This window comes from Lycium barbarum, chromosome 8, assembly GCF_019175385.1.
Source record: "Lycium barbarum isolate Lr01 chromosome 8, ASM1917538v2, whole genome shotgun sequence".
NCBI lineage: Eukaryota > Viridiplantae > Streptophyta > Magnoliopsida > Solanales > Solanaceae > Lycium > Lycium barbarum.
In genome coordinates, this window is record NC_083344.1 from 99,752,845 (window position 1) to 99,764,550 (window position 11,706).

Genomic DNA, 11,706 nt, shown 5'->3' on the forward strand with positions numbered 1-11,706 from the left:
AATGTTTCTAGATGGATATTATTTGGTTCCTGACCCTTAACCAATCGTGATGGGGGATTTATTATTATTTGTTTGGCTTGATGCATACAAGCGCTGCTACATGCTAAATAGCATATCCCATACCAAATTGGCAGTTTTTTTCCCATACTCAATGGTTCAGCTATCATTGGAGGCATACAATTTCAACTAAACCAACTATGAATACAAACCAGCATTATTAACACTAGTATAGTACCCGCGCAATGCGCGGAAAGGTGTTAGAGAATAAAATATATCTTATTTACTTGACAATATTAATTTTTTTATTTTATCAATTGTGAAATTTAAATTGTTTTATACACGATAAGAAAAAAAAATTCAGATTATTGAATAGAAAGATATGAATATTTCTCTTGATCTTAAGCTCTTCTCATAATCTCATTATCATGTTCATATTTCTTGTGAATAACATTAGCCATTTATTTTAGATCCTGCAAAGAAAAAATAATTGTTCGCAGGAATAGGAAGACTTATAGTTTAATTTCTAAAAAGGAAGCTTTTTAGTTTTAAACCTTAATAACAGAAAAGGATAAGAAATTTATTCAATGAAAATCCTTTTTTGGCAAATAAAATGTATCCTTTGATGAAGAAATTAGAATCTAAGGAATTTTATGTATGAATTAAGTTATACTATTCATGTTCACATAAACAGATGCAGGTAGCTATATATACAGACATCAAAATCATCAAATTTATAAAGATTTGTAAATTTTTCTTGCGTAATATCGAATGTATCTCCTATAAAGATCGAATGGATTAAAGTTCTTCAGATGCAACAAGTGATGTTTATAATTTCTCTATCCAGTAACTGATATATAGAAATTATATAAGACAGTTAAACTCAGCATAATAGTCCAACCAAACAAAATCCGACTTAAGCAACAAAATAAATTCAACGGCAAGAAAATTATTACAGCTACTTAATTAAAAATATTGATTTTATAAGAGTTAGATATCTATAACAGAATATATACATTAATGCCATTAAATCTTGGAAACATAAATTGAAACGAATATCTTAACTTCACCAACATATTCCTTCAAAATTCGATTCGTCCAAAAACTAACATGTTGTATTAAAGAATCCTTAACAAAAGGAGTCCAGTAACTAATGAATACAGTCATGATTCTTAAAGACATCAATAATAGTACAAACTAAAAGTTACTTCAATTTCATACCTAAATCTAGTTGCTAGAAAGTAAACATGCATTTCACTATGTTTTCTTTATTAAACTCTCGCAGATGCAATTCTTCAGGGATTTTTCTCCTTTTTAGTCACCTTCTTGGCCTTGTTGGATAGTTGTTCAACATCTTCAAAAACTTCTGCTATATATCCTCTATTTTATTTTCTACTTCTCTCGGCAGGAGCCTTTGTAGAAGCCATCATCTTGTTATCGGTCATTAAACCCTAAAAAAGGAAAATAGTGAAGCACAACAAAACCTTTTCTAGCAAACAAAAAAATTATAAAATAGAGAGGTAAAGAGAAATCGGTTTAGCTGAAGGGAAGAGAGATCGATTCAGCTGTCCAACATGCTAAAATCAAAATCAGGACCGAAATAGTTAAATAATGAAGCAATAAAAATACTAACAGAGAAATTCCAGGGAGTTTGTGTAACGACCCGTTTGGTCGTTATAGTTCTTTTGACACTTTCGCCCGCTTCCAAGCGTTTATTTACTCATTTTGACCCAAGGTTGACTTTTGGACAAACAGACCTTTTTCGGAGTTTCGTCAACTCCGAGAGGTCCAGATAATTGTTTCGAACTTGTATGTATGATTGGTTCGGTTCCCAATGCGTATTGGTGCATTTCGGGACTTTGGTTGGGAAATGGGAAGTAGGTACCGGTGGTTGACTCGGTCAACGAGACCTCTGTTGGAAATTTTGAGACCACGAGTGCATTCGTAGTGTATTTTTGAATGGGTTTAGGTGGTCGGATTATGAGCAGATGGCCTTGGGAATAACCCGAAAATTCGATGGAAGACTTAGGGAATTTGGGAGATTTCTGGTGTCTAGTGTCCGCAACGGCGGCACCAGAGTCGCCCCGTGGTACTGCCTTAGCGGTGTAGTGACCGCTGGGGCGGTCATGAGTAAAAGGGCCTTCACCGCTGCAGCGGTGTCCCTGATGCCGCAGCGGCGCCGCTATAGCGGCAATACCCTCGCCGTGGCGGTCACGGGTAGGGAAATTTCATTAAAGGTGTCTTAAAATAAGACCTAGTCCCTCATTATGTCATAACTCGATATTGGAGCTTAGGGAGGCTGTTCTTGAGGGTAAATTGAGAAATTTCTTGGAGGTAAAGCTTTGTTTAATCCCTTACTACTCTTTAATCATTATCATCTTAGAATCATCCCTTCTCTTTCCAATCCCTTAGAAGTAGAATTTGAAGAAGGGTTTTGGGAGACTTCTCCCTAGGGTTATAATTGATAAAATTGATGATGCTAATACTAAAATGTGACGAATCTAAGCTTAGTAACCCTATATCTTCTACTTTTAATGTTGAATTTTAGTTTTGTGGAATTAGGGTTCATACCCAATTTGGGGGTTTTACTAGAAATCAGATTTGGGGATAGTTCTTGAGCTAACTCAACAATAAATGATTGGGTTATGATTACCTAGGATTCAATTTGGTATTTTACCCATGAATTTTTCGTTTCGCCCTTGTGGGCTAGTTTCCCCAATTTCTAGGGTTTGGACCTAATTAATATCATAGCAATATTTGTATCATTATTCATGATTTCTAACTTAGAATTCGATTATGCTTAGACTACTTTAGTTCTGAGCTTCAGAGAAACGACAAGGCGATAGAGTGACTTGTTGGTGTTGCAGTTCGGCAGTCCAGGTACGTTATGGTTTACCTTTGGTGAGACTTAGTATAGTGAATCACATATTTAGATTATGATGTCGGAGACAGCATGTGAACCTTCGGGTGTGAACTTGGATGGATATTGCTTTAGGTTGGGCCCTGATGTGTGTGGGGACTAGCCACCCCGTTATATGTGTTTAATTGTTTAATGGTGTAGGCTTGATGCCATGTGTAGTTGGTAGATAGCGAATGTCGCTTGTTGTCCTGATTGGGGATAGGATTGGCATGCCCTTTGTTGGCATTTTTACTATGATACATTATTGGCGTACCCACTGTTGGTACTTGAGTTATTGATATATGTTGGCATACTCACCGTTGGTATTTTGATGTGATGTATTGTTGGCATGCCCGTTGAGGTACTTGTGATATTGAGCTTGTTGTTAATGATTGATATATGCATTGCACGTATTCTTTCATATTATCATGCATGGCTGATATCTGGTGATGATCCGGTATCTTTGATTGAGCGAAACTGATATTTGATAAACTCTTCTACTTGAGTGATTATGCAAAAGGCCGATGTCCGAAGATCCATTTCGAAATCGTTGTTTATATGAAACCGATAAACTCTTTTACTTGAGTGATTGTGAGGAGGCCGATGTCCGAGGTTCAATGCCGGAATCATTGATTTATGAACTGATATTTGACAACTCTTTTGAGTGATTGTGAGAAGGCCGATGTCCGATGGTTATATTCGGGCATCGTTGTGCATGGCCATTTTCGATGTTATCCCGGATTCGATTGTAGTGCATGGGTTCCGTGGGTCCCCCAGAGTGGTGCCAGTTAGACTCCCCTTGTGAGCAATTAGCCAAGGTCCCGTCTATCTGTTTAGCAAAGATTCGGGACGGGCGGCACTCAGACTTCGCGAGTCACACTGGGTTGTGCTGCCGAGATGTCGATATTTCCGTCCGGAGTACATGTTTACATCTCATTTGCATAGCATAGCATGGCATCACATTCATACCATTATTACATTACATTGCATTATGAATTGAGTGAGATGTCGTGATGACTGTATTGTGGTGGATTGTGTTGTTGATTCTATGGTGTTGATTGTTCCAGGAACTGATATACTCAGACTTATTATACTTGGGTTAGATACTTTCATAGGTTTTGATGGATACTCGATTACGATTATATTGTTTCATGCTCGATTATTCTACTTGTTTATCTGCGTTTTTTTCCTGAATCGTGTTAACTATGCTTAGTCGGCCTATGATGCCTACTAGTACTGTTGTTTGTACTGACTTGCACTTGCTGCATTCTTTTATGAATGCAGAGCATCAGGCCGGATCTACCTCTCTGACTCGTGGCTGATCGATTCCTCAGCTTTTACTTGAGTTTTCTAGGGTGAGCTTGGCGTCTGTTGACCTCGAAGACTCTTCTATTGTTTATGTCTTACTTTTCTTCCAAGACATGATTTGAGACACTTTATGTATTATTATTCAGACCAGAGTTACTCGGATTTAGATGCTCTTGTATGACCAGACCAGATACTGTGGTGGATTCATTACTTCCGCACTTTTCTATATTATACTATATTGTGAGACTTACGTCATTTACTTCTTCAGCTATTTATTAGATTTATTGTTTGTAAACGTTGAGTTAAGGGTTCGCCTACCGAGGGGGGAATGGTAGGTGCCCGCATGACCTAGGCTAATGGGTCGTGACAGTTTGCCTTAACCTTTAGAGTGAAAACTTTCATAAAATTCAAAAGAAGCCATATAAGCACTATATTCGGGCAAACCACACGAGGCACGCCGGAATTCAGAGTTTCCTATTTGGCATGTGACATGCTGGTCATCAGCTAATTCCATACTTCAGTAGTTGGCTGATGGCATCCGCACGCGGATGGAAAAAATATGTTGTTAGACACGATAAGCAGGACTTAACGGGGAAAAAATCATAATGGAGTCCAAATGTATGGAAAAGCCTTAATATACTACCTCCATTATCAGCCTTGGAACTTAATTCCCCTTCATATGTCCTCTCCATATCTGCTTAGCTCAAAATTAGTGTTTGCCTCCCTTCTATTGTACTTTATAGCAACCTTACTGTACACTTGGCGATCACTATTCTAACATAAGTGCAAGACTAATATTTAAAGAACAAATTCGACACTTAGCTCTCATCATAACTCGTTAAGCACAATAAATACTACCAAAGTTATTGTACCTTGAGCTGTTAATAGGATGAAATATTAATCTCTTCTTAGGAACTATTTTCTCATAAACTTCAGATATAAAAAGTGCTCCATGGGGAAAAACCAAATAAGGAAAATAATGTGGTTAAAAGATAGCAGAAATTGATTTATTTAGCCGGCCATGTCCAAAGTACTTTCAATTTAATCACATACCAATAAAGCTTTCAATAACCAGTTTTCAAAATTCTACAACTTGATGGAACAACTCTTCCTATGGTAAAGCATGCACACTTAGCTGATAAGCACCTAATATAAGGTAATTACAAACAATATAAATTTGAAAAGTCACTATGACCATTGTTTTATTAATTCTTTGAACAGTTACTATGACCATTCACAATGAGTACATAGATCTAAATGAAACTATGGTCTCACTTTTCTCAGTAAAGGGAATTCCATATTAGAGGTTACCACTACTTGCACAATCATAATTTCATACATATGTTAGCATCTTGTCCAAATAATTAGAGTAAAAACAGCTTCACTTATTATCTAAAGCGTTAAGATGATTGTGCTGAATCTTCATGATGAAAAATTTGGGCTTCTGGTTCCCTCTATCATTAGTATAATTCTGTAAATTTCAGTAAAATTTCCTTGCTAAATAGTTGGGTGTTTTGAAGCTTTGAACAAAAGAAAGCTAATTTAATTTACTTGATTTGATGCACCTATAATGGTTTTTGGTTTATTCCTTGTTTATTTCATTAACAGAATGTAAATTTCACACTATACTTTGTTGATATAGTAAGTGCCGTGGCATTAAAAAGATTAAAAGTCTAGTTCTCTGTTTACATCAAAATACTGGCATATAGATATCACATAGAACATCAAGCAAGTTCAACTTCCTTCACTGGAGTTATAAGTGTCATGCATATATCATTCTAACATCATATCTACCCAACGACAAACAGAATCTGCTCTTGGAAGAGAAGAATACCTGGATCTTCAAGAGCTTAACATCATTTTGGTCTTTTTTCAATGTAGTTAGGAATTAAAGAGCTTCTGCAAAATAGAAAAAGTAGAATATAAACACAATGCCAGAGTTGCCCTAAAAAAATAATTAGTTAATAAGACTAAGTTATTCCGCATACTAACGCATATGTAAACAAAGCAAAATAGAAGTAAGTCTAAAGTAAAAAACACAACCTTTTCGTCCATCAGAATAACTCCAATTGAAAAAGGACTATCAGCTTTGTTACGATCCGAATTTAGTTAATTTTGCTAATGAAATTACTTTCAGTAGCGAAATTATTTTCCCAAAGCCTGACAATATGAATATTTAACAATCAGTTCATTGACTTCTTGTTAATTTCTCTAATGAAATTACTTTAAGTGCAGGCCAGTAAGCTTCTCAATTGCTGCCTACTGATTGAATAAAACCATCATTTTCGAGCATTCCCTGTTATACTAAAAGAAGGGACACAATCAAACATCTCTGTGAAAATTTGTCAATAAATTGATATTCCTCAAAAGTATATTATGCTTTAAAAAGCCGGTCTTTAACATGGATGCTATGCTTCTCGCATGTTCTATTCCACTCCTTAGACACAACAATAGTGCATTGTGCAGGAAAGATTGCAGCTGCTAGCATTGATGGTGGGAATCCAAAGAGATCAATCAACAACCTTTTCAGCAGGAACCAATATGTACAACTGAACAATAAAAAAAATTCGAGAACTTAATTATCAGACCAAGAATGCTATAATAGTCACTATTTTTACATGAACAGTTACTACAATACATTGAACGTGAAGCCTACAAACAAACTCTAAGGAAGATATAATTATAGTAAGAAGCTATAGCCCATAGCTTTTAGCCTATTTACATGTATTAAAAAAAAGGGTGGCTCGTCATAAAACAAAAGAGGCCACTAACTTTCGTCACAAAGGTAGTAAACCACCCACAAAAAAAGAGTAATGAAATTTAGACATTCCATGAACAACCATGGTTGTGTCTAATGAACTACTCACTCATTCCATTTAGGCCTAGCATTCAACGATGTCACAATCAGATGCTTTTGAATGGAGGTTGAGAACAATAGAGAAGTACCGAACAACAACATCGCAAAAAAAAAAAAAAAAAGAGTTAGGATATGCGACCCAAAACTCTCCTCATAGACTAATAGTTTAAATCTTGCATTAATATTTTAAAAATATATTCCTTAGAAAGTGGTAGATTAAGAAGATATGCACTATAACAGAAGCTTCGCTGTCTATTAAACTCTCAACCACCATAGAAATTCAAATCGCACCGTTGATGCAATTCACGAACCAATAACATTTTTTTTGCGCTTTCCTGGTAAGTGACTAATATCTGATGCATAACACTGCCAGAGTTGGAGATTTTCCATCTGCAGTAAGACCATGTCCTGCAGCCTCGTGACGAAGTGTTACACCTCGGAATTTTTTTCGTTCATACACAGTGAATAGACTGACAAAGGGCATGACGTATACGATGTTTTGATAAGTAAGGAATAACATTTGATGATTCTAAATGAGATTTCAAAGATATTTGAGGTAGGAGACGAAAGTTGCTAAGGAAAACAAGGTATATGTTGTGTGTCGGGCAGGATTTACGAGTATCGAATTAATAATGGCTTAATGATGTTTTGGAAAAGAATTATAACGTCCCTTAGATCGTTGATGAGGTGTTAAACAAGTATCAAGAAGGTTCCATAAGGATTGGAGATCAAACGAAACGACGACGACAACTTCAGAAAAGCTGTGAGTTACACGACCACCTTACACGGACCGTGGAATTTTATACGGACCGCATAAGGGTCCGTATAACCCAACATGAAGAATATTTTCCATGGTGGTGAACCACGGACACTTAGACGGACCGTACAATGTTATACGGACCGTATAAGTGGTCCGTATAATGCCCGACGGGCTGATTAAGTTGCAAGCATAAATACATGTTCCCACTTTTATTTTCTCATTCTTTCCACTTCTCCATCTCTCTCAAGACTTCTAGAGGGTTCTAAATATTTCATCAACACAAATTCAAGACAAATCAAAGGTTCATATCATAAATCCAAGGAAATCAAGTGTGAGAAACTCATTAGAGTTCATCCAAGTCAAGAAATTCCATTGGAAAAGGACCTAGGGTTTTGGCTCAAGTGAAGTATTTCCACTCAAGGCTCATTCCAACACTATCTAAGGTAACATTTATGATCATTCCACGTTGTTTAAGATATTGAGAGGTTGAAAGACTTAGATTATGAAAGGAGATAGAAAATGGGTTATTAAGATGAGAATAATGAGATTTTGAGTAGTAGCTTGGGATGAGTCATGATTCTTGATATATTGTGATTATGATTATGCTATAAATGATATTAAGGACATGGGATAAGCATTATATGTGAGAGAACGTACTAGTATACTACGACCATGATTATGGATGAATTGAAGTGAAATTGTGAAATGCGGATAAGGTAGAGTGAATGAAAATTATTGGTTATAATATTGTGAATGTCATTATAGATGTTTGGGAGTTGATATACAATATGAGAAAAGTTGTATAAACAAATAAAATGCTGCCCAATTTTCTCTAGCTTTAGTTGAGCATGTTCATGTGATCGATTAGCTAATGTTAATGTGAACTCTCTTGAAGGTAACAACGTGCGCGTTGAAGGAGAACAAGCAAGCGATAGAATAGCTAAACAAAAAGGTATGTAAGGCTAGTCCCTTCTTTCTAAGGCATGACTCCTATGGTATGCATCCTCCTATATTTCTATGATTTTCCTACATATCGGAAATTATGAGTCTATGATTATAAAGTACTTCATACAAGATAAAGAAAAGAGATACGTTACGAGCATGACAATACTGATGATGAATCTAAGTCTAGAAGTCCTAAAGCTCATGATGTGACATTACTACGAAGCTACTGATCCTTATATGAGTCCTATGATATTATTTTCCCTACCTCTCCATGACTTTCTTATATTCCGGAAACTAAGAGTCTATGTTCATGAATAGCCATATGAGATAAAGATAAAAGATACATTGTGAGCACGATAATGAAGATGATGAGGTTAAGTCTAAAGATTCTAGAGTTCATGGCATGATGTTTCTACAAAGCTAATGATGTTAACTACGATTCATTGATGTTGTTTATTGTATACACTCACCTTGTATGCTAATTCCTTCAAGGTGAGGCAGAATGCTTATGAATGCTCCATAATGGAATCGGGGGTTCACGACCTTATGTCACCCCGATAAAGTATAGTTGTCTTTGAGTTCTAATGTATATTTGATGATAAATGTATAATGACGTTAAGCTTATGGTAGGCCTATGCAATGTATGAAAATGTTAAGCTTATGATGAGTACATGATGATGCGATTCCACCGTGCCTAAATGGCCGGGCATGTCACCGCGAAGGCGGGCTGCATACGATTCCATGCATGCATTATGATGAGTACATGATGACGATATTACACCGCGCCTATATGGCCGGGCAGACACCGCTACGGCGGGCAGCGTATACACCATGTCCAGATGGCATGGGCAGACACCACTAGTGGACGGCATGAGATGTTTACCCCGGACGCGGGAGGCCTGGACGCGGGCTAACTATTATCACACCGTACCTATATGGTCGGGTAGCTTATACATACATATGCATACATGATATGATGATGTTTATGAAGTAAGTCAGCATGCATTGTTTCTATCATGATTGACAGTCAGTTACAGGTTGTTCTTCATTGATATCCCTATATTTCATGATGTATCATTATTGTTTATGCCTTACATACTCAGTACAATGTTCGTACTGACGTCTGTTTTCTTTGGACGTTGTGATCATGCCCACAGGTAAACAGGGAGGAGATCCAGTCTCGTAGGAGCTGTTAGCAGGACTTGAGAGCACTCCATTATTCCGGAGATGCTATTGCTTATTGTTTTGTGTATATGTATTTTGGGCATGGCGGGGTCCTGTCCCGTCCATATGTCTAGTACTCTAGTAGAGGCTCGTAGATACGTATGTGTGGGTAGTATGGTCTCACGATTTCCCATGTGTATTTAAATATGTATTATTTTGATAGCCAAAGAGCTTATGTATATAAAAGTAAATATATTTTAAATGAAAATGGTTTCCCTACCATTATGAGCATAAGAAATACGACTGTACGCAGAATGAGTAATAGAACGAGTGGTACTCGGTGGTTAGCTCCGGGTGCCCGTCATGGCCCTAGCCGGGCCGTGACACGAAGAATGCATAGGAAGAGACCTACAAGACCATATATAACAGAACGTTAACAACTATAAACACTAAGATAACTTATATTCAATAATTCTTGTCAACATAAATATGACATGGATTTACTTATAAAAAGATTCACCAAATAAAGAAGCTTCAAGAGCAGCGAAGACCACAAAGAGACTGAATTCTTTTTAGAAACTTGGAAATAGAAGAGAAGATGAATGATGAAAGAGTAAGAAATCTGTCCGATCTTAAAATTGTGAATACAATACTATACAGCAAATCCAGGATAAGAAACGTCAACATACTTAAGGACTTCGACATGGACATCACCAAACTTATCATAGGCTGGAGGTTCTCATCGACGATAGTTATCTTCTCCTCTGATGGCTTCTCCGATGCTTGTTTGTCTGAGTTGGGGCTGTCAGTCTGAATGAAATTAGGAAGAGAACAAACAATTTTGTCGGATGTTCCAAAATTCGGAGCTTTGTCATATGCACATTTATCCTTGTTCTACATAGAACACGGAGAAATTGAATTCTAATATGAGTAATTTGTTAGTGGTTCAAACAGGACTGTTCAATTTCACCAACCGGATCAGTGAGTCATCAAAACTTTACCTGGTACATGACATCTCCATTATGGAGAAACCCTAGATGAAGAGGAATTGCAGCGAGGAGCAGAAAATTACCAAAGAGCCTCTGGTTTAGAAACTCTGCCAGTTTTCCCCACGTATGGCTTCTCCGAAGCGACTTTTGCATTTAATTGTCGAAGGTTCTAGCCGGCCCTTTTTTTTTTTTTGGTAATAACTGTTCAATCTTGCCTCAGCAACTGTTCGAGAGATTTATCCTCCTAAGTCGGGGTATCCTTTTAGAAGATAACCAAATTCAGATAACTTCCACTATGTGCTTATTCAACCCACATTTTTTGGCTTTTAGGCTTTGCTCTATTTTGTACAGCTGCTGTTGCGGAAGTTCCCTTTTGCAAAATAATGACATTTCAGGCCTAATATTTTTTTAATATTACTTTCAGTTATTGTGGTTGGTTTTACTATTAATTTGGTTTGTTGTTTGTCCTAAAAAAGTGCCAAGTGGCTTATTATCAGGCCAATTGGCTAATTGTGATGCTTCTGCCTCTGCTTTTATATATAGATAGATAATTATATTGTTTGGAACCATGCTCTTAATTTATCAATTTGAGCAAACTATCTTGCAAAAATCAAATGGCAAGTAGATACCAAACGCACATGCGACCAAATTATAGATGCATCTATTAAAATCATATAATAGTAAATGGTCTACATGGCAGGTGACTGAGCTCATGTATATATATCACCTTTTATATATTCCAAATCTATGGGGATCCTGATCCCAACCTTAGCTGGTCTAATAATAG

The 11,706-nt window shown here is 36.7% G+C and overlaps 1 protein-coding gene across 7 annotated transcripts; it reads right to left on the reverse strand.

Annotated features, from left to right (window-relative positions):
• Window positions 1-1,090: 1,090 nt before the first annotated feature.
• Window positions 1,091-11,295, reverse strand: LOC132606417 (uncharacterized). 7 transcript variants are annotated; one of them, XR_009569867.1, is made up of 6 exons: window positions 10,932-11,295; window positions 10,620-10,824; window positions 10,268-10,338; window positions 6,248-6,753; window positions 6,039-6,103; window positions 1,091-1,448 (listed from the first exon to the last, which is right to left on the reverse strand). XR_009569867.1 is itself a non-coding variant. In XM_060319906.1 (4 exons), the coding sequence occupies exons 1-3, from the start codon at window positions 11,070-11,072 to the stop codon at window positions 6,093-6,095; spliced, it is 357 nt and encodes a 118-aa protein (XP_060175889.1). In that variant the 5' UTR covers window positions 11,073-11,268; the 3' UTR covers window positions 1,091-1,448; window positions 6,039-6,092. The 7 variants fall into 7 exon arrangements, 1 of the variants encoding a protein (XP_060175889.1); XR_009569864.1 differs by having other exon boundaries at window positions 10,211-10,338; window positions 10,932-11,294; XR_009569865.1 differs by having other exon boundaries at window positions 6,248-6,364; window positions 10,211-10,338; window positions 10,932-11,290.
• Window positions 11,296-11,706: the final 411 nt, after the last annotated feature.